The sequence below is a fragment of the Macaca thibetana genome, chromosome 3 (assembly GCF_024542745.1).
Source record: "Macaca thibetana thibetana isolate TM-01 chromosome 3, ASM2454274v1, whole genome shotgun sequence".
NCBI lineage: Eukaryota > Metazoa > Chordata > Mammalia > Primates > Cercopithecidae > Macaca > Macaca thibetana.
The window spans coordinates 77679299-77703687 of record NC_065580.1 but is presented as its reverse complement, the minus strand read 5'-3'; the positions used below and the strand labels follow the sequence as shown (position 1 = coordinate 77703687).

The window sequence follows — 24389 nt, the reverse complement described above, 5'->3', positions numbered from 1 at the left end:
CAGAATATCATTAGTTTCCCATATTACAAAATCAAATTTATAGAAAGCTTATACAGGATTGGAGGCTGGCAAGATGGCTGAATAAGAATAGCTTTGGTCTGCAACTCCCAGTGAGATCAGTGCAGAAGGCTGGTGATTTCTGTATTTCCAACTGAGGGACCTGGCTCATCTCACTGTGACTGGTTAGACAGTGGGGGCAACACACAGAGGGTGAGCTGAAGTAGGGTGGGGCATTGCCTCACCCATGAAGCACAAGGGGTCGGGGAACTCCCTTCCCTAGCCAAGGGAAGCTGTGAGGGACTGTGCCGTGAGGAATGGTGCACTCTGGTCCAGATACTATGCTTTTCCCACAGTTTTTACAGCACATAGACCAGGAGAGTCCCTTGGGTGCCTACGCCAACAGGGTCCTGGGTTTCAAGCACAATACTGGGAGATCCTTTGGGCAGACACCGAGCTAGCTGCAGGACTTTTTTTTTTAATACCCCAGTGGCACCTGGAATATCAGCGAGACAGAACTGTTCACTCCCCTGGAAAGGGGGCTAACGCTAGGGAGCCAAGTGGTCTACTTTAGTGGATCCCACCCCCACGGAGCCCAGCAAGCTAAGATCCACTGTCTTGAAATTCTCGCTGCCAGCACAGCAGTCTGAAGTCGACCTGGGATGCTCAAACTTGGTGCAGGGAGAGGGGTCCACCATTACTGAGACTTGAGTAGGCAGTTTTCCCCTCACAATGTAAAGAAAGTTGTGGGGAAGTCCCAATTGGGCGGAATCCTCCACAGCTCAGCAACGCTGCTGTAACCTGACTGCCTCTCTAGATTCCTCCTCTCTGGGCAGGGCATATCTGAAAAGAGGCAGCAGCCCCAGCAAGGAGCTTATAGATAAAACCCCCATCTCCCTCAGACAGAGCATCTGGGGGAAGGGGTGGCTGTGGGTGCAGCTTCAGCAGACTTAAACGTCCCTGCCTGCTGGCTCTGAAGAGAGCAGTGCATCTCCCAGCCCAGCGTTCAAGCTCTGCTAAGGGTCAGACTGCCTCCTCAAGTTGGTCCCTGACCCCTGTGTCTCCTGACTCCGAGAGGCCTCCCAGCAGGGCACAACAGACACCTCATACAGGAGAGCTCTGGCTGGCATCTGGTGGGTACCCCTCTGGGATGAAGCTTCCAGAGGATTGAACAGGCAGCAGTCTTTGCTGTTCTGCAGCCTCCACTGGTGATGCCCAGGCAAACAGGGTCTGGAGTGGACCTCCAGCAAACTCCAGCAGACCTGCAGCAGAGGGGCCAGACTGTTAGAAGGAAAACTAACAAACAGAAAGGAAAGCATCAACATCAACAAAAATGATGTCCACTCAGAAACCCCATCTGAAAGTCACTAACATCAAAGAACAAAGGTAGATAAATCCATGAAGATGAGGAAAAACCAGCACAAAAATGCGGACAATTTCAAAAACCAGAATGTCTCTTCTCCTCCAAAGGATCACAACTCCTCGCCAGCAAGGGAACAAAACTGGATGAAGAATGAATTTAATGAATTGACAGAAGTAGGCTTCAGAAGGTGAAATAACAAACTCCTCTATGCTAAAGGAACATGTTGTGACCCAATGCAAGAAAGCTAAATACCTTGAAAAAAGGTTAGAGGAATTGCTAACTAGAATAACTAGTTTAGAGAAGAACATAAATGACCTGATGGAGCTGAAAAACACAGCACAAGAACTTCGTGAAGCATACACAAGTATCAATAGCCAAATCTATCAAGTGGAAGAAAGGATATCAGAGATTGAAGATAAATTTAATGAAATAAAGCATGAAGACAAGATTAGAGAAAAAAGAATGAAAAGGAATGAACAAAGCCTTCAAGAAATATGGGACTATGTGAAAAGACCAAACCTACGTTTGATTGGTGTACCTGAAAGTGACATTGAGAATGGAACCAAGCTGGAAAACACTCTTCAGGATGTTATCCAGGAGAACTTCCCCAACCTAGCAAGACAGGACAACATTCAAATTCAGAAATTACAGAGACGACCACAAATATACTCCTTGAGAAGAGCAACCCCAAGGCACATAATAGATTCACCAAGGTTGAAATGAAGGAAAAAATGTTAAGGGCAGCCAGAGAGAAAGGTCAGGTTATCCGCAAAGTGAAGCACATCAGACTAACAGCAGATTTCTCTGCAGAAACCCTACAAGCCAGAAGAGAGTGGGAGCCAATAATCAACATTCTTAAAAGAATTTCATATCCAGAATTTCTTATCCAGTCAAACTAAGCTTCATAAGTGAAGCAGAAATAAAATCCTTCATAGACAAGCAAATGCCGAGAGATTTTGTCACCACTGGGTCTGCTTTACAAGAGCTCCTGAAGGAAGCACTAAACATGGAAAGGAACAACCAGCACTAGCCAACGCAAAAACATACCAAATTCTAAAGACCATTGACACTGAAGAAATTGCATCAACTAACGAGCAAAATAACTAGCTAACATCATAATGACAGGATCAAATTCACACATAACAATATTAACCTTAACTGTAAATGGGCTAAATGCCCCGATTAAAAGACACAGACTGACAAATTGGATAACGAGTCAAGACCCATCAGTGTGCTGTATTCAGCAGACCCATCTCGTGTACAATGACACACATAGGCTCAAAATAAAGGGATGGAGGGATATTTACCAAGCAAATGGAAAGCAAAAAAAAAAAAAAAGAGTTGCAATCCTAGTCTCTGATAAAACAGACTTTAAATCAACAAAGATAAAAAAGGACAAAGAAAGGCATTACATAATGGTAAAGGGATTAATGCAACATGAAGAGCTAAATATCCTAAACATATAGCCACCTAATACAGGAGCACCCAGATTTATAAAGCAACTTCTTAAAACCTACAAAGAGACTTAGACTCCCACACAATAATAGTGGGAGACTTTAACACCACACTGTCAATATTAGATTAATGAGACAAAAAATTAACAAGGATATTTTGGACTTGAACTCAGCTGTGGACCAACTGGACCTTATAAACATCTACAGAACCTTCCACCCCAAATCAATAGAGTATACATTCTTCTCAGCACTACATCACACTTATTCTAAAATTGAGCACATAATTGGAAATAAAACACTCCTCAGCAAATGCAAAAGAATGGAAATCATAACAAACAGTCTCTCAGACCACAGTGAAATGAAATTAGAACTCAGGATTAAGAAACTCACAACTGCACAACTACGTGGAAACTGAACAACCTGCTCCTGAATGACTACTGGGTAAATAACAAAATTAAGGCAGAGATAAATAAATTCTTTGAAACCAAGGAGAACAAAGATACAAGGTACCAGAATCTCTGAGGCAGAGCTAAAGCAGTGTTTAGAGGGAAATTTATAGCGCTCAGTGCCCACAAGAGAAAGTGGGAAAGATCTAAAATCAACACCCTAACATCACAATTAAAGAACTAGAGAAACAAGAGCAAACAGATTCAAAAGCTAGTAGAAGACAACAAACAACTAAGATCAGAGCAGAACGGAAGGAGATAGAGACATAAAAAACTCCTCAAAAAATCAATGAATCCAGGAGCTGCTTGAAAAGATCAACAAAGTAGATAGACCACTAGCTGCACTAATAAAGAAGAAAAGAAGAATCAAATAGACGCAATAAAAAATGATAAAGGGGATATCACCACTGATCCCACAGAAATACAGACTACCATCAGAGAATACTATAAATACCTCTATGCAAATAAACTAGAAAATCTAGAAGAAATGGATAAGTTCCTGGACACATACACCCTTCCAAGTCTAAACCAGGAAGAAGTTGAATCCTTGAACAGACTGAAACAAGTTCTGAAATTGAGGCAGTAATTAATAGCCTACCAAGCAAAAAAGCCCAAGACCTGATGGATTCACAGCCAAATTCTAACAGCGGTACAAAGAGGAGCTGGTACCATTTCTTCTGAAACTTCCAAACAACAGAAAAAGAGGGACTCCTCCCTAACTCATTTTATGAGACCAGCATTATCCTGATATCAAAACCTGGCAGAGACACAACAAAAGGAGAAAATTTCAGGCCAATATTCCTGATGAACATCAATGTGAAAATTCTCAGTAAAATACTGGCAAACTGAATCCAGCAGCACATCAAAAAGCTTAACCACCACGATCAAGTCAGCTTCATCCCTGGGATGCAAGGCTGGTTCAACATACGTAAATCAACATAATCCATCACCTAAACAGAACCAATGACAAAAACCACATGATTATCTCAATAGATGCAGAAAAGGCCTTCGACAAAATTCAGCATCCCTTCATGCTAAAAACTCTCAATGAACTAGGTATCGATGGAACAGATCTCAAAATAATAAAAGCTATTTATGACAAACCCACAGTCAGTATTATACTGAATGGGCAAAAACTGGAAGCATTCCCGTTGAAATTTGGCACAAGACAAGGATGCCATCTCTCACCACTCCTATTCAACATAGTGTTGGAAGTTCTGGCTGAGGCAATCAGGCAAGAGAAAGAAATAAAGGTTATTCAAATAGGAAGAGAGGAAATCAAATTGTCTCTGCAGATGACATGATTGTATATTTAGGAAACCCCATCATCTCAGCCCCAAAGCTCCTTAAGCTGATAAGCAACTTCAGCAAAGTCTCAGGATATAAAATCAATGTGCAAAAGTCACAAGCATTCTTACACACCAATAACAGGCAAACAGATAGCCAAATCATGAGTGAACTCCCATTCACAATTGCTACAAAGAGAATAAAATACCTAGGAATACACCTTACAAGGGATGTGAAGGAACTCTTCAAGGAGAACTACAAACCACTGGTCAAGGAAATAAGAAAAGACACAAACAAATGGAAAAACACTCCATGCTCATGGGTAGAAAGAATTAATATTGTGAAAACGGTCATACTGTCCAAAGTAATTTATAGATTCAATGCGATCCCCATCAAGCTACCATTGACTTTCTTGAAAGATTTAGAAAAATCTACTTTAAATTTCATATGGAATCAAAAAAGAGCCCACACAGCCAAGACAATCTTAAGCAAAAAGAACAAAGCTGGAGGGATTATGCTACCTGACTTCAAACTATACTATGAGGCTACAGTAACCCAAACAGCATGGTACTGGTACCAAAACAGGTATATTGACCAATGGAACAGAACAGAAAGAAGCCTCAGAAATAACACTATACATCCACAACCATCTTGTCTTTGACATACCTGACAAAAACAAGCAATGAGGAAAGGATTTCCTATTTAATAAATGGTGTTGGGAAAACTGGCTAGCCATATGCAGAAAACTGAAACAGGACCCTTTCCTTACACTTTATACAAAAATTATTTCAAGATGGATTAAAGACTTAAGTAAGACCTAAAACCATAAAAAAAAGAAGAATACCTAGGCAATACCATTCAGGACATAGGCATGGGCAAAGACTTCATGATGAAAACGCCAAAAGCAATGGCAGCAAAAGCCAAAACTGACAAATGGGATCTAATTAAACTAAAGTGCTTCTGCACAGCAAAAGAAACTATCATCAGAGTGAAGAGGCAACCTACAGAATGGGAGAAAATTTTTGTGATCTATCCATCTGACAAAGGGGCTAATATCAAGAATCTACAAAGAACTTAAATTTATAAGAAAATAACAACCCCATCAAAAAGTGGGCAAAGGATATGAACAGACCCTTCTCAAAAGAAGACATTTATGCAGTCAGCAAACACGTGAAAAAAGCTCATCATCACTGTCATTAGAGAAATGCAAATCAAAACCACAATGAGATACCATTTCACACCAGTTAGAATGGTGATCATTAAAAAGTCAGAAAACAACAGATGCTGGAGAGGATGTGGAGAAATAAGAATGCTTTTGCACTGTTGGTGGGAGTGTGAATTAATTCAACCATGTGGAAGACAGTGTGGTGATTCCTCAAGGATCTAGAACCAGAAATACCATTTGACCTAGCAATCAAATCATTCTATAAAGACACATGCACCCACATGTTTATTGCAGCACTGTTCACAATAGCAAAGGCTTGGAGCCAATCAGATGCCCATTAATGATAGACTGGATAAAGAAAATGTGGCAATATACACCATGGAATACTATACAGCCGTAAAAAAGGATGAGTTCTTGTCCTTTGCAGGGACATGGATGAACCTGGAAACCATGATTCTTAGCAAACTAACACAAGAACAGGAAACTGAACACCGCATGCTCTCACTCAAAACTGGGAGTTGAAAAATAAGAACACATGGACACAGGGAGGGGAACATCACACACCAAGGCCTGTCAGGGGCTAGGGGGCTAGGGGAGGGATAGCATTAGGAGAAATGTCTAATGTAGATGATGGGTTGATGGATTCAGCTAACCACCATGACACATGCATACCTAGGTAACAAACCATGTTCTGCACATGTACCCCAGAAATTTTAAAAAATTGAACTGAAATTGGTATAAATATAAATCCTAGGGAAACATAGAGGCTTCTGATAACAGTAGAAGCCTCCTGAATTCAAAGAGCAGAAGCTGTTTCTGCATAGGAAGAAATCCACACCCGTAGCTTTGTTTTAGGTCTTTTTTTATGATTATTTTATTTATTTGTTTATTTATTTATTTATTTTATTATATTTTATGTTCTAGGGTACATGTGCACAACGTGCAGGTTTGTTACATATGTATACATGTGCCATGTTGGTGTGCTGCACCCATTAACTCGTCATTTACATTAGGTATATCTCCTAATGCTATCCCTCCCCCCTCCCCCCACCTCACAACAGGCCCCAGTGTGTGATGTTCCCCTTCCTGTGTCCAAGTGTTCTCATTGTTCAATTCCCACCTATGAGTGAGAACATGCGGTGTTCGGTTTTCTGTTCTTGTGATAGTTTGCTGAGAATGGTGGTTTCTAGCTGCATCCATGTCCCTACGAAGGACATGAACTCATCCTTTTTTATGACTGCATAGTATTCCATGGTGTATATGTGACACATTTCTTAATCCAGTCTGTCAGTGATGGACATTTGGGTTGGTTCCAAGTCTTTGCTATTGCGAATAGTGCCGCAATAAACATACATGTGCATGTGTCTTTATAGCAGCATGATTTATAATCCTTTGGGTATATACCCAGTAATGGGATGGCTGGGTTGTTTTAGGTCTTCTGATGTTCTTTTAGCCTTTGGGCTCCCAAACTTTGAGTAGGCAAAGTACCTGTATACTCATATGCTTTAACCGCTGCAGCAGTGATAGCTGACATCTTTTTGCAACCATTTGGTACATTCATTCATTCATTCATTTTATATATTAATGTTTAACTTTTATTTTGAAATAATTTCAGACTTTCAAAAAAAGTTGCAAAGATAATACAAAGAATTTTTATATATCCTTTACCCAGATTCTCTAAATGTTAATATTACCACGTTTGCTGTATCAAACACTTTGTGTGTACATATATATATATATGTATATGTCATGTTATTTTTCTGAAACACATGAGAGTAAAATTCAGATATGGTACCTATTTACCCCTAATACATCAGTATTTTTGCTACAAACAAGCACATTCTCTTATATAACACAGTACAATAATAAACATCAGAAAATTATTGATATAATACTATTTATAGAACTCATTTAAATTTTGCCAAGTGTTCATCTAATTCTTTTTAATTTTTTAAAGAATTGTTTTATTCTTTAGTAAAGGATTATTTATATGCAGTAAAATTTACCCTTTTTAGTTTGTAGTTTTATGTGTTCCAGCAAACCCATGGGAGGAGGCCTCTAATGGTCTGGGCATGGTTTCCTGACCCTCCCCAAGTAGTAGGGCTTCTCTAAAGATCTGGGCCCAGGATTCATTCTTGCAAGGTTTATTCTGTTTCCTTCAAAAGGAAACAGAATGTGGTCTGAAATTGCATATAGTCCCCACATTCATATGTTGAAATTTTAATCCCCAAGGCGATGGTGTTAGGAAGTGGGGCCTTGGGGTGGTGATTAGGTCACCTCTGCCCTCAGGAATGGGATTAGCACCCTTATAAAGGAGTCCCCGGGGTGCTCTCTTATCCCTTCCACCATGTGAGGACACAGCAAGAAGGTACCACCTATGAACCAGGAAATAGACCCTCACCAAACCCTGAATTTGCTAATTCCTTGATCTTGGGTTTTCTAGCCTCCAGAACTGTGAGAAATAATCTGCTGTTGTTTATAAGCCACCCAGTCTATGGTATTTTGTTATAGCAGCACAAACAGACTGAGACCTGTGGGACTGCTGCTTCCCTCCCAAGGCTGGCAACACAAGGGAAGCCTACTCCTGGCCCCAGTCTTTCTCTTGAGCACCAGCAAAGTCCCTGAGAAAAGTTTGTGGGTAGGTGTGATTTTCCCATGTGCCTGAAGCTCCCAGGGGTCCTATCCCCTCATGCTGTCACACACTCAGCCTTTAGCGACCTGTTAAAAATTTTAGCTGAATTCTTACCAGCTTGTATAACATGTGGCACCTCTGCCAGGTAAGTGAATATCCAAGCCTGTGTCTCCTTGAAGGATCTTGACTTTCCTTAGATGCTGAATTGGCTGGTTGCCCTGCAACCACAGCTCTATGATGGATTCAAGAAAAGCTGTGACTTCACAGATTAGTTTTCATTTTTTGTTGTTGGGGTTTTAAGAATAAGAGTAGCATTTTTTCTACTTTTCTACATACTGGCAGAAGCCAGATGTCCACTTTACATTTTATGATCATCTATGAATTTGATTTTTTCTTACCACACCTTACTGAGAAAACATTTCAAAAGAAAAATCATTGTTTCCTGACGTATCAGTAATGCAAAAATAAATCAGTGGAAACATTCAGGTAGATATGCATTATTCTTAGAAATTTCTTTCCCAGAGAACAAGCAGTCATCTGAAAAATGAAAATGATCACATCTTTATCAGGACACACATCTAATGTGATGATATAGTGATTAACCATGGTTTGAAATTTAGATTTAATTATAGCTTCCAATAGGTTGTTTCCTGCAGTTGCTTCTGACCCACACTCAAATCATTATTTATTATTTTCCTGAGACTTACACATTTAAAAGTTTAATTGGATAGCATTCACCTCTGCCAAGCTCAGACATGGATTTACTTGCTAAAGGCTTTTAGCTAGATAGTCTACTCTGAAAGTTATAGGAAGCCTTTAAGTATTTTGAAGGGAAACTAGCGATTAAAAAGAAAATGAATTGCCTTTATTATAGGGAAATCTAGCTGCCTGGAATATCTATAGTGTTAACAGTTATACAGAAAATATTTATATTGTGAGATAATGCAAAAGAAATTCCTGAATATTATCCTAACACGGTAATTTGCTACTCTAACGTTTTTTTCCCTCAGGGCATGTGCCATGCTTCCCCTTACAGCAATAGGTTTTAGCTATATTAGGAAACTGTGTCATTTCTTAAAGGCAGCTAGTTACTCATGAACATTTATTGGACATCTTCTGTATTAGCTACTGGAGGAACCTGAAATATTGCAAAAGAAATAATTATTCTGAGTAATTGTCAGAAAGGTATGGCATTCTTTCTGGATCCACTTTGTCTAACATACAACTCCCAGGGATATTCACCATCACACCACAGTCCCAGCTCCACTGTTTATCATACTGTTCTGTCCTTTGAGGTTGAGACAAAGCCAACCATGGATTTCCTCTTAGTGTTCTCCCGTGAACCTTTAGTCTCTCTTATCCCTGGCCAACTGGAGACCTAACTCAGCTACAGTGTTCTGATGCATCTCCCCTGCAACCCAAACCTTCTACCAGGTACCTCACTGAATGAAAATGTCCTCATTCACCTCCACAAAAAATCTGAGAAAACAAATTTATACCAAAGTGTACTTTACCAAGACATCTTTCTTAAGAGGATATCTTTCCTATAATATTTGTGTTTGTTTTCCTTTTGATTTGAACAGAAGAAGATGGTATAACCTCAGGCAGGTGACTGCAGGTATAACCTGCAGTCCTGCATATCACTCTGGGGGCTGGCTGCTAGTCTGTATGTAGGCAGACCGCACTAACCTTCATGTTCAGAAGCAGACTGCAGATCCACTCCTATTAGAGCATGTTTTGCAGTGAGCGTACTGAGGTTGGTCTGTGTTATCTACACATTCCCGCCTGTTCATCTTCATAACACCTGTGTTGGGAGTGCCATCTTTGGAAACAGGACAAATTTTTCTCCTCTCCTTTTTTTGCTTGAATTTTCATCTTGGAATTCCAGTGTCAGTTTAATGTTTAGGGCTTGTTTAACTGGCACAAATTCCAATCCAGGGTTCTGGGGCTCCCAAGACATCAAGTTTCCTGATGGGAAAAGATTACAGTAGTCCCTCCTTATCCTCAGGAGATATGTTCCAATATTCCCAGTGGGTGCTTGAAACCTTGGATAGTACCAAACCCTAAATATACTATGTTTTTTCTATATACACATACCTATAATAAGGTTTAATTTAAAATTAGGCACAGTAGGAGATTAATAAGCACATAATAAAATAGAACAACTATAAGCGGTCATCAAAGTTATGTGAACGTGGTCTCTCTCAAAATATCTTATTGTACTATACTCACTTATTTTTCAACCACAGTTGACTGTGGGTAAGTGAAACCATGGGAAGTGAAAGTACAGATAAAGGGGGACTACTGTATTCTCTCCTGACTTTAAACTGATTAAAGAAGACCAATCATCCCCCTACTTGTTCCCTCTAAGCAACTAACAGAGGAAGCACTCCTTCTTCTGGGTGAGCTTCCTTGGGGGGCCCAAGACATTGTAGCGCAACACTGCATACCCATTCCCAGGGGGCCCCGTATGTCACTGCATTGGGCTTGGCTCAAGAGATAACAAAGTAAAAAGACATTCAGTGAATTAAGTTCTCTGTAGTCTCACCGCTGTAAAGAACTTGTTTTAAGTCCTCTGGTGTTGAATTGGGGAGGCAATACCATAACCCCATACCTACAACCACTTTAGAAATACATGTAAGAGAATAAAAATAACCTTAGAGTTCACTCAAGCCGATGTGCTGTGAGAGGTTAGGGATGGGTGTGTGAAAAATTGAGCCCTTTAGTTCAACTTTAGAGAATCTGTACTTGTATTCACTTTATTTTGTACCACTTTATACAATATTTGTTTTGATGTAAGAGTTTCCTCCTAGGAATGTATACAAGTAGGCAAAGGTATATAAAAGAATATTCTTAAAATTTTTTAAAACAGAAATATTGGAGATAACCTAAATGTCCATCAAAAGGCTAATGGATAAGTTGTATTCAGTTATTTAATGAAATAAAATACTGTATAGCAGAGAGAAAATCAATAAATTAGAACCTCATATATATATATATACATAAATAAATTCCAAATAGATAACGTTGAGGTTTTTTTAAAAAAATGGATGCATAAATATATCATTTATTGGAAATTTAAAATATTAAAAACATCAGCCAGGTACGGTGGCTCACGCCTGTAATCCCAGCACTTCAGGAGGCCAAGGCAGGCAGATCACCTGAGGTCAGGAGTTTGAGACCAGTCTGGCCAACATGGTGAAACCCCCACTCTACTAAAAATACAAAAATTAGCCAGGCATAGTGGCACGCACCTGTAATCCCAGCTACTCAGGAGGCTGAGGCAGGAGAATCACTTGAACTTGAGAGGTGGGGGTTGCAATGAGCTGAGATCATACCACTGCACTCCAGCCTGGGTGACAGAGTGAGACTCTGTCTCAAAACAAAAACAAAACAAAAATCACACAAACAAAAAAAATGATGTATTATTTTGAAATGTAGTTAAAGCATAAAAACACGGATACAAATGATAAATATGAATTTCAGGTAGAGATTTTCTGTCTCAGAGAAATAGGGTTGGGGATGAGTACCTAAGAGGTTTGAATTGTATCTATTTTATTTTTTAACATGGTGGTAGATAAGTGTTTACTTTATTCTATATAATTTTTCTTCTGAAATATTGCATTATAACAATTTTAAAAAGAATGAACCCTTTTGATTTAAAAAAGCTTGACAGCCAATGAACAAGGTAAAGGAGGCTCAGGGATGTTGAGATGCCCAAAGTTACAATGGTCACCACGCATACCTCTGTGGCCCCTTCCAGGAGCGCCTCATAAGTCCCATCATGACTCCTGGAGTAGTGGCTCTCGAGCTGTAGCAGGCTTATGGCGAAATGCATACTTTGCCTTTACCTTCACCTGTGATTCTCATTTAGTTGGTTTGAGGTTGGGCCTGGGAGATGCAATTTTTATCAAGCATGCCATTGATCTTGGTGGGAAGCATCAGGATACTTTTGAAAAACACAGATCAATCCCCAGGAGCCCATGGTCCTTCAAGTCTTTGCCAGAGACTCATCACTAATAATTATCCAGAGTCATATAAGGATTGAGTATAAGATCCAAGGAGCATCAGAACTATGACTTTCTATACTTGCTAGTGATTGTTTCTGTGTCATGCTCAACACCATGAAACCCCTTGGAACCTGTGTGGTTTTGGTGGGGCAAGAAATAATGTTAAAATGTGATGGAGAAAGCTGGAAACAAGTCCTGAATGTTGCTACAAATTATCAGAGATGAAACGAACAGTGCAAGGGGAATTACATAAACAGTAACTTGGCATTAATTGTGGATGGATGCTGTTATATACTCTTTTCCCCCGTTACCAAAATGAATTTTTTTTTTTTTTGAGATGGAGTTTTACTCTTGTTGCCCAGGCTAGAGTGCAGTGGTGCAGTCTCAGCTCACTACAACCTCCTGGTTTCAAGCAATTCTCCTGCCTCAGCCTCCTGTGTAGCTGGGACTGCAAGTGCACACCCACCATGCCCAGCTAATTTTTGTGTTTTCAGTAGAGACAGGATTTTGCCATGTTGGCTAGGCTGGTCTCAAACTCCTGACCTCAGGTGATCCACCCACCTCGGCCTCCCAAAGTGCTAGGATTACAGGCGTGAGCCACCGCGCCCAACCAATAACTTGTGTTTTTTAACATACCAGAAAACATGGAAAAATGTAAAGAAGATGCAACCCACCTTTACTACCATAGCTGAAATAGCAGCTATCTGTTATGTGTGAACTGGCTGATGTGTTCATAGCTTGAAATTAGCCACAGTGAAAGTATTTACACCACAGAAACAGGCAAATGGCATAAATCAGAGCCTTCACTTCTATCCTAGTCTTAGTTGTTAAACACTTACTAGCAAACCATTGAGCCATACACATACACACATACGTGAATGTATTTATATACAAATGTTTAGATATATATTTCCCCCCAATATTTAGATAATACTATAATGCAGTTTTAAACTGTAAGTGTTTTTCTGACCTAAAGAATATCCAAGCTATCCTGGGAAATTAATAGAACATCTCTTTCTCATATCCTATGTAGGGGGAACAAGGACCACAAGGCTTTCCAGGCCCAAAGGGCACAATGGGCCGTGGCCTCCCAGGCCAGAAGGTAAGTGTCTCAGGATCTTAGAGAAATGCTTAGGCTTAGGATCTCAATAGCTTCACTTTAACTTTGGAAGAACTCTCATATATGTGTCACGCGTCCCCTTACAACTCTCAGAAGAAAAAAAAATCCACTTGAAATTAAATCCTTGTGCATTGCTTTTTCTACCTATAAATAGGTTTACTTTATAAAATGTCCTTTTCTTCGAGAGGTTGAGGCAGGGGGATTGCTTGAGGCCAGGAGTTCAAGACCAGCTTAAGCAATATAGTGAGATCCCATCTCTATGTTTAAAAAAAAATATCATTTTCTTTATTCTCAGAAGATAACTAATAAAAGATTTATTAGTTATCTTACAACATACTTACAACATACCATGTAGGAGATACCAGATAACTCAGGAACTTGGTAAATTGTGTAATAGTTGTATGTCCTGAAAGGTGAACTGATTAGGTGGTATTATTATATCTCAAGGTCTCTTCACTCTGAGACCTCTGGTTCATCATGAATTAGATTACGGTATCTGATGGGATGTAAATAAGTTACCCCCAATTTTTTTTTCAAATACTGCATTTGTATAAACAAGAACTGAAGGTCTTCAAGAGATGCCAGTTGCAGATAAACCAAAGTATAGAGCTTTTCTTATCTGGCTTTTATATTCACATTCTGAACCTATCATTTTACCCTATTGTGTAAAGGGAGAGCATGGAGAACGGGGCGATGTGGGAAAGAAAGGTGATAAAGGAGAAATTGGAGAGCCTGGATCTCCAGGAAAACAGGCAAGAAGTAGTTTTTAATGTCTCACTGTGATTTTATACTCTAACTGGTTCCAACCTATATTGACTTTTACTCTTCTTCTACTAAGTAGGGTTTGCAAGGACCCAAAGGAGACCTAGGACTTACAGTGAGTATCCATTCTAGAGGATAATTGAGGGTTTTGTGCTTCCAAAATTTTTGCATTCATACTTTAGCTTTATAATTATGAATTTTTGGATGCAGAATTCCAGTTTCTATTTAAATGAGAGCAACTACTACCAGCCCAGTGTTGACTTAGATGCATGAGGTAATTGAATCTGACTGTGAGGGGAGAAATAAAACTTTGTCCTGCCTTATGGTGGGTGTGTGTGACTACTCCACTCAGATGCTTGGTAGAAATGATCACACTGCTATTACTGGCCAAGAAGGAGGTGGCTGTTTCAAAAAAGCCAGATTACCAAATGACTTTAATTTATGTGGTTCATCTCATTTTAAAATGAGGACTCTTTTTTTCCTGAACTAGTTCCTTTAGAAGTGCTCTGAGGAGAGCAGCAATCACAAAATTGGGATTACATTTATGTATTGATTCAATTATTCAATAAGTATTTTTTGAGCATCTACAAACGTTTTCCTGTTCTTCTCCCCACACCATTAAGAACAGAAAACGGACTCTTTAAAGTCTCATGAGTGGAAGGCAAAGTCTCATTCTTCCTTTCTGATTTGAAGGCAATCCATCTTCTGGGGTTGAGGAAAAACAGATACCTTTTCCTTTTTTCCTGTTGGACTTTTCCAGGGGTTGTGGTCTAGAGGGGCTGACTCGATGTACTGTACTAGGAACATCCAAGTGTGAGGGAGTGACAGTTCAGTTGGTGAAGGCAAGAGCTGAGAGCTGGGCATGTGACCAACAGAACTGCACATGTGTTCTGTGGGCTGTCTGCCTTTTTCTCTTTGCTGTTCCCCACCATAAGTCAGACCCCCCAAAGATGCCCATAGTAGATGAAGTAGCTACATATACACAATTTCTCCCCAAAAGTAGCAGGGGAGAGTATATGTAAATGAGCAGAGGAACGTTTCCTGTAGGTTTATACCTGCCCTACTGTCCCAACATGGGGAGAGGGACTGGTTTCCTTTCTCCATTCGTTTATTCATTCATTTCACCAACATTTATTGGACATATCCAGTAAACCTTACTCTGAGTCAGGCTCCAAAATAGGCACTGGGGAAATAGTGGAGAGTGAGGCTACCTCTCAGAACTGAAGGAGCTCACAGCCTGGTGGAGAGAAAGACAACAAAGGGTGTTCACCTACAGAGTGATAAATGCTATGATAGAAGAAGTGATCTGGGGGTCCAGAGCAGACAAAATGGCGTATGATGGTGTTTGAGGGCAGGATGGGCTTTATCTCTTGAGTGGAAGCTTTTCAACCAAGAGGCAGAGACCTTAGAAGTAGGGACATCATTCTGCTGACTTTGGCTTTCCAGATTCTGGAAGAAGAGACTAGCAAGACAAGAAGAGTGAAGGAAAAGAGAATTTGCATTCAGTGAGAATTTAGTGTGTGACAGGCTCTGTGTTAGGCTCCTCTACATCAGTACATGTTAGGCTCCTTACCTAGTACTGCAGGGTGTTTTAGAGGCCCCTGCTCTGGAACCCTGGTCCTTTTCCAGCTGCACTCCTTCCTCCAGGTGAGAAGTCCTTGGGGCCAAAGCGCATGCACGTATGTCCCTCTGTGCCACACACTGGAGGCATGGAATTCCAGAATTCTTGGTTCAAATGGCCACAGGTTTGGAGAGCTGAAGCACTGGCCTGGCTGCACAGGTCCAGCCAAGAGGTGGCCAAACAGCAGGTGGTTTCAGGGGATTTGGACAGAGCTTGGAAGTGAGCACTGGTTCACGGCATGAATGCTGGCCAAACCCCCATGCAGTGTAGGACTAGTGGGTTGTGGTACAAGAAGATGGTGACAGGCTGGTGGCAATAACCTTCTCTTACCTAAGATCCCACCTTTAATCTGCATGACAGCTCCATGAGGTAGATAGTATCTCTACATCAAATGGAGACATACAAGTTGGTTGAACATTACACCCAAAGTCATCTAGCTGGCACATAGCAGAGCCCTTATAGCTAGAGGTGGCCTGTCTGAAACCAAATTCAGGCTACTCCCCTATGAAAGCTGTTCTCAAAAGGCCTCTTTCCTCTCTCTCTCTCTCTCATCCTTTCTGTGATCAAATGTATCCCCCAATAGCTATCAATTGTGCAGATCCATTTTAGACTAACAAACTCCTCTTTTAAGAGGCAAATGCCATTGATGGCATTAAATGTTTTAATACATCCCATAAAATTATTTAAAAAGACTCTGTTTCTCCACCTGTCACTTTGGTGTTAGCATTTCCCAGTGTCTGGCCTCAGTCTTCCCTGTCTTCAAACTCTCAGGGAATGCAGCCACTAAAGGCAGGGGACATACAGTTTGAAAAGGCTAATTCAATAGCACAGTGATGGCATATCATGAATGAAAAAATAGTGTTTTTATTTTAAACAGAAAGAATATATTTATCGAATGTGGGGAAGGGGAAACACACTGGTTTTAAAAAGGCTGAGAAACCCTGCTCCAGGCAATCTTATTTTTAGTCCCTGTTTGAACAGCCAAGTGTATACTGGCATTTCTTAAATCTACCCCCTACTTGGACAATTCTCCTGAGCACCAGATCTTACATCCTAGGCTGCCCATGGACATATCTAGTTGGATGTTTCATAGACACATGAGACTTAGCCAGACTCAAGCTGGGCTCCGTCATCTTCATGAGCTCCCAACCTGCCCCCATCCCACTCCTGCCTCTCTCAGAGTATGGCCCCACCATCATTTGCCTCCTCTTAGACTCCTTCTTTCCCTCATCCTTTCTTCCAGTTACTCACCAAGCCCCTCATTCTTCCCCTGGAATGTCCCTCCAGGCCTGTCCTCCTCATCCATTACTACTACCACAGCCTTCCGATGTCATTTTTTTTTTTTTTTTTTTTTTTTTGCCTGAATTATTTAGGAACCTCAGACCCCTCCACTGGCTGCTATGATCATTTCTCTTAAATAAAAGTTCCACCAGAGCTCTTCTCTGCCTAGGGATCATGTGAGTCCCACTGTCCAGGATAAAGTTCATACTCTTCAACATGACACAAAGGTTCTCAAGAGTCCATCTGTCTCCAACATTTCTTGTCGTTGTTTCTGCTATGTGCCCTGATTCATAAGTTTACTCGAGTACTCTAATGCAGTATGCTCTGAGAGAAGGCCGACCCCCTTGCCTGAATGCTCCCCTTCCCTGTCCCAACCTGATCAGAGTCTGCCTCCCTGGACCACAGTCGCATCCCCATTCTCCTGCCCCAGGAATTCCCAGCAGATCGAGATGGTTCCTCGGCTGTCCATAGCACTTATGAAAGCCTTCGTCTGTCTACTTCTTCCTAGATTGTGAATCCTTTGAGCGATATAAATATGATGCCTTCATCATTGGCACCAAGTAACCAAGGTAGTTGTTCAGTGATTTTAGGGGAAGGAATGAACTCTTCCAGTCACTTAAATGCAAAGAACATGAAGAAAACATTTATATATATGGTGACTTCAAGCATTTTAAACCTGATTATGCTACAAAACATGTTGCAAAATTAAAATCCAACCTTAATACATGCATTGCTCTTTTAAGGGAATAAAAAGCAAATATTCCCATAGAAAAAGGTAGGACAAAGAACATACACAGATATGCACAAGAGAAAACAACTTGGAAACATGCATAAGAAAAGAAATGTAGCCTCACGAATATTTTAATTAATGTAATTTGAAACAATGATTTTGATCTATCAATTGACAAAGATGATATAATAATAACAGCCAGTATTGTGTGGCTAAAATAAAACAGATTTTCTTATCTACTGCTGTTGGAGGTGTCAGTTACTACAACTTTTCTAAAGTACAGTATGAGAGTGTGTATCACAGAGCCTTTAAGTGGCCGTACATTCCATTTCAGTAATCAAGTCTTTCAGAATCCTTAATAATGTGGAAAATGAATTATAATATAGTATTGTGGCAAATTATAACCATAAAACTTGATGTATAGTATTTTCTCCATTTATAAAAAATTAAACATAAATATATAAATACATACATTTCCCCTTTCTAGATATTTTTAATATAAATATATAAATACGTACATTTTACCTTTCTATATATGTTCTTGTTTCAGATTTTTTAAAATGTCTTTTTAAGTGTGGGAAAGCATGACAAAGCCTAGAAAAAAAGATGACTGTTGACTCTCATTTTGTAGAACTGCATTATATAACTCAGCATTGCGGTAGTTGTTCTTTTTAAATAGCCACTTGGAATCATTAGCTTTTACGTACAGTTTAAAAAGTTAAATTAAAATATTATGAATATTCCCTATATATTCTACTTTTAAGCCATGTTACCGGCTACATCACCTCCACCTTGATTATGTCATTATAGATTTGTTCTTAAAAGTTTTACTTTTGCACCTGTTAAAATTTATTTTCTTAGATTGGGTCCACTGGTCCTCCTGTTGAGATCTAGGCTTCTGTTAATCATCTCTTTTAGCTTCAAGTGTTGGACAAATGTGGAATCCTGCCTTCTCTACTCTCATCGTACTTACTTATAAACACACTGCACAGGGAAGAGCGTTGGCAGCTTTATTTCTAGTACACAGCTCATTTCAGGCCCTTCTGATGGAGCTCATGGGCAGCAGGACAAGGAAAGGGCATTCAGGAACATGGGGAAATGTCACAGAGGAGCCAAAGCAAGAGTGTTAAGAAGCTGAAGAGAGGACTTGAAAAATCAGGAACTAGCACAGAAAAAGAAGAGAAAACACAGCACAGGATGAATTCTCTGCAGGCATTGGGGCTTGTCTTGGTTGCTCAGCACATGTGGTTTAAATTGTGTAACTGAATGTATATATAGCGCCACACCACTGTAGGTATGTTAAAGTTGCCAGACCCTGTGTTGATGTGTGCATTACCATTGGTTAATCCATACCATAGCCCTGAGACACAGATACTATTAGGGCACCAAATGCCTGAGGTCACACAGCTGATAAATGCTGCAGTTGCAATTTGAATTCCGAAAGTCTCAGCTATTAAGTTTCACAGCTCAAATGCATTTTAGTTATGGTATATTATAGTCAACTTTTGACTTCTGTGTTATTTTATTTTCTGCATTGAAAGGATTAAATCAAATGGTCAATGCTGATTGTAATAAGATATCATTTATAGCTATAGGAAAAATATTATAGTCATTCATATAGTGATACATTTTTCTTTTTATCCCCTAGAAAGAAGAAATTATCAAACTTATTACAGAAATATGTGGTAAGATTTGACTCTCAAGAAAAAACCATCACTTTAAAGTGTTAGCCCCACTATGTACTGGGTTGGTGAGAGAATGTGTTTGTCCAGATATATATTATATAGCTAGTAGGAAAATGTAAAGCTTATTTGAAGTCAATGGATACTGAAAGGAAGCAGTAAGAGAGACTGTGGAAATCCTGATGTAAGAAAATAAAATCATCTTCCCAGACTGGTTAAGGCATGTGAGGGTGCCAGCCTAGAGTACGTAGGCAGCCGGGCCTTTTGTTAGCACAGTACTCGTTTGTATTCTGTGACATTTACCTGAGCTGAGAAGAAAAACTCAACAAAGGAAATATGACTACAAGAGCCAAACTGGTATTTGAGTCCAGCCTAGCTGGTGATTAGAATGTCTGTGTTTTTCCTGAAGCCATGAATTCTTTCTGAGTAGAGTTTTGAGTTGTACTCAGTCCCAAAGGTGGGAGGACAGAGTCACGTGTTCACCTTGCTTCACAACTACTAAATCCTTCCATGGCTTCCAAACTTAGAGTTACCAGAAAGAGGAAGTAAAGAAAAGAAATTAGCCAAAAGGCAAGAGACTAATGGAATAATGATGGGAGAATCTTCTGGGTTTAAAGTAGTCAGAGGCAGGCATATTGTTGTCCTTCTATACAGAGAATCCCAGAACCAGCTTATTTCCTAGAAGACTGCTGGGCCTAAGAATCAGCCTGGGAGTCTCTCTAGTGAGAGAGCAATCTAGACATGGCTTCTGGGTTCTAGAAGGCCTATAAAAATAGCACATGATTTCCTGATGGTTTTCTGCAGTAGGCTTATTGAACAACACAAAGATATGAATAAAGAAACAGAACCCTGATAAATTTCCTGGTGACTCTGGCAACTGCTTTACATGGTTGTTATCAACTTAAATAGAAGGTTTTTTTTAACTGACTAGTGTTCTCGGGGATTACTCCCCTCAAAAGCTTTCATAGCATGGATGTACTGCTGGCCTCCTTGGTAACGTGAAAGCTGCCATAGTTGTCATTGTGGGTGACTGGAGACATAAACTAGAGTAGTTAGGGATAGCTGTTCCTGTGTACATTTAAGATCCTAATCCTTCCACCACAATGACAATTTTTCATCCCATTACTTCATCCACTGGCCAGCCTGGTGAGCAAATTTCAATTTTCATATATGGCTATGGTTGAAGACTGAAATATCAGCTTTCAGATTCAGATTAAATACAATGGTGGGATGATAAACAGCAAATGTTGGATGGTGGTTACCTCTCTGGGAGAGGAAGAGGAATGTTATTGGGACGGCATCCACAGGGCATGCTAACTCTTTTAAAAATATTTTATTTTAAAATCCAAGAAACAAGCACATAAGTATTTATTATTATCCACTACAGTGTTTTTCCCCACACATATATTATATTATATATTATGTATATTTTAAAAGAGTCAAGTATAGAAACCAGAAGGGAGAGAGCTGTTAGGTATTTTCACAATCACAGAAAAGGAAGAGAATAATTCAGGTCTCAGGTTCATCATTGCCTTTGTCTCCCCTCCCCTCAACAATCTGATGTCAATCATTCCCACAATGTTTCTATCTCGACATTCATCTTTTAGGTTGTGGGCCCAAATGCAAAGAGACTCCGCTAGAGCTGGTGTTTGTGATTGACAGCTCAGAAAGCGTGGGGCCAGAGAACTTCCAGATCATCAAAAATTTTGTGAAGACTATGGCTGACCGGGTTGCTCTGGACCTTGCCACGGCCCGCATAGGCATTATCAACTATAGCCATAAGGTGGAGAAGGTGGCTAATTTGAAGCAGTTCTCCAGCAAGGATGACTTCAAGTTGGCTGTGGACAACATGCAGTATCTGGGGGAAGGCACATACACAGCCACCGCTCTCCAAGCAGCCAACGACATGTTCGAAGATGCAAGGCCGGGTGTAAAAAAAGTGGCCTTGGTCATCACCGATGGGCAGACAGATTCTCGTGATAAAGAGAAACTGATAGAGGTGGTGAAGAATGCCAGTGACACCAATGTGGAGATATTTGTGATAGGGGTGGTGAAGAAAAATGATCCCAACTTTGAAATATTCCACAAAGAAATGAATCTAATTGCTACTGACCCAGAGCATGTTTACCAGTTTGATGATTTCTTTACCCTGCAAGGTAAGGAAGGCTGTCTGGCCCAGGGGAAAGGCATTTACGTTGTTTCTCCAAGTACCATATCACTGGTTTGTCCTGACCAAATAGAAAAATTTGGAGGCTAATAAGGCTTATGCCAACATTAAATGGTAACACGTAAACTCCAGAAGATTAAAAATACTTAGTGTCATTTAGTTTGGAGGGTACAATCCCTTGTCTTTAATCAGGGTTAATAAATGCTGAGTTGGCCTTGGAGTTAACTAGAGTCCATGGTCAACAGACAGGAATGGAGAGAAAGAATAGGACTTGGGGATATTGCTAACATTGGGTAATGTTCAGAAAGTTACCTAACTAAAATAAGGGATTGAGCAAGCCAACAGCAAGGCAGAAAACAGTCAGGAAATAAAAATGAATTAAGAAGAACATGCTGAATGAAAAAAAAGTTATGATCATCTAAAGAGATGAGAAATGCAAGTAACTGGGATGAATTAGAGGACATGTTCTAGTCTCTGTTTTTATGAAAGCAGATAATGATGAGTAAACAGGTTGATATCAGGAATTTATCTCAAAGAACAACATTTTAAAATTTATTGTACAGTGCCGGGCACAGTGGATCACAAGGTCAGGAGTTAGAGAACAGCCTGGCCAGTGTGGTGAAACCTTGTCTCTACTAAAAATCCAAAAATTAGCTGGGCATGGTGGCGTGTGCCTGTATTCCCAGCTACTCGGGCAGCTGAGACAGGAGAACTGCTTGAACCCAGGAGGCGGAAGTTGCAGTGAGCCGAGATTGCGCCACTGCACTCCAGCCTGAGTGACAGGCAAGACTCTGTCTCAAAAAATAAATAAATAATAAATAATAAAATGTATTGTACAGTCAATGCTAATCTGATGGGCTTCTCTATGCTAAGTTTATCCTTTCACATTAACTGATATTTACTAATGAGCCATCCTAGGACATTGATCTAATTTAATCTATGATTAAATCATGGTCAGTATGACTTTATGATAAAATGTATACCAATTCTTTGGAAACTGATGATTCACTCTGGCAGACCTGCACCTGGCAAGTTTGTGAAGTAAGAGAAAGGCTTCAGTTTGGCTTCATCCTTCTTCCTTTACCCACCTGGGAGTGGGGTCTGATGTGGCTGGGCACCGCCCATCAGTGCCTCATGCCCTGCCTACTCCGTGTACCAGCACACTGGCCTTAAGGAGAGCATACCGTTCTCAGAAACTTTCCATTTGTTATTTCTCACCTTCTCCAGAGCTTTCTAACCTGGGGTTCTACTTCCTCAATACCCTGCTGGCTGACTGGTGGGTTTGTTTATCTGGTATATTCAATCTCACTGGGCTGTGAATGTGTTAGAATAGCCAGAGACATTTCAGAGCCAACTTATATTTAATCCTTGGAGAGCTTCATCATTCTATCTGGAGTTAGTAATTTGTTACAGCCTGTAAGGAATATTTTCAACTGGCTGGCCATTTGCTATCCTTAAAACCAGAGGTAGTTGCCAATTCAACTTACTATGGGTGAGGCTAGCTCTTGACAAGGAGTGATTCACGGTGAACAGAGACACTTTGGATGAACATACATTAAAGTGATTCTTTTGCCTCTTTGTGTCATATATATTAAATCAAGTTATTTTAGATGACCTCTTACACAGGATGTAAAAATGCTTTTATAAGTTAGTTAACTTAGCTGTTGATTTCAAGTAATGGGAAATTACATATTTTAAGGAGAGTGCAGATCTATTTAAATGAGTTTTAAGTATTGTTTCATTGCTTCTACTATCTCTCTTTTCTACTTCTTTTTTAAAAGACACCCTGAAGCAAAAATTGTTTCAAAAAATTTGTGAGGATTTTGATTCCTATCTCGTTCAAATCTTTGGTTCATCATCACTTCCACCTGGATTTGGGATGTCAGGGGAAGAACTCAGTGAATCTACTCCAGAGCCTCAAAAAGAAATTTCTGAGTCAGTAAGTAACTGTCTCACTTACTCTGTGAGCTTAAAATGGTGTATTCTCTCTGTTTGATATCAAAGATCATTCTGCCCTGCATTGTCAAGAATCAGCTGAGGCATGTGTATTTTTAGGTCCTTGGCTCTAAGTGTTAGTATCTTGACTTTAGACTTCTAGTTCTGAAATAGCATTAGGTTTTGTAGGGTATTTTTAAAAACTTATGTATTTTATACGTATTTATTAAACGTTGCAGATAACATTTTTATATTATACTCCTATCACCATCAAAGTAACCATGTGTGCTATGACAGATTAACACGACACTCTGAATTCACCTACTTGCCATGCTGTGCAATGCCTTTCATACCAGGCCACAACTCTCCCTCTTCGTCTGTGCATCTTCTTCCCACTTTGTACCCTCTCATGTTTTTTCTAAATATGCATATGCCCAACTGGCCACTCTCCCACACTCTAAGCCATGCGTTTGCTCATTTGGCTTCCACCTCCTGTGCTCTGAGTGAGGACTGTGAGGGAGGCTATATATGCATATGGTGCAAAGTAGATGCTCTGTTTCAGAGCTCCTCAATCACATAGCATGTGAAGAGCCACCTCCTGAATCAATTGAGACAAATGTGACTGTCCTCCTAGCAAGCTTCTGGGAACTGACTTCAGCCAATCAGATTATGGGCAAAGATTAGTTTTTTAAGGAGAAAATGGGGGAGCCTTTTATAGTTACTAATGAGTGCTATAG

General features: G+C 40.0%; 2 protein-coding genes across 2 annotated transcripts in view; one reads left to right on the top strand and one right to left on the bottom strand.

The window, feature by feature from the left end:
* The window catches only part of UMAD1 (UBAP1-MVB12-associated (UMA) domain containing 1), a 559686-nt gene that overhangs the window by 463968 nt on the left and 71329 nt on the right, over positions 1-24389 (bottom strand). The gene's annotated exons all lie outside the window — the stretch shown is intronic.
* The window catches only part of COL28A1 (collagen type XXVIII alpha 1 chain), a 178228-nt gene that overhangs the window by 135292 nt on the left and 18547 nt on the right, over positions 1-24389 (top strand). The window contains exons 28-33 of the mRNA XM_050783009.1: positions 13388-13456; positions 14146-14226; positions 14316-14351; positions 19517-19553; positions 21158-21706; positions 23499-23656. Coding sequence (XP_050638966.1) covers positions 13388-13456; positions 14146-14226; positions 14316-14351; positions 19517-19553; positions 21158-21706; positions 23499-23656 — 930 coding nt within the window. The remainder of the gene's footprint in view (positions 1-13387; positions 13457-14145; positions 14227-14315; positions 14352-19516; positions 19554-21157; positions 21707-23498; positions 23657-24389) is intronic.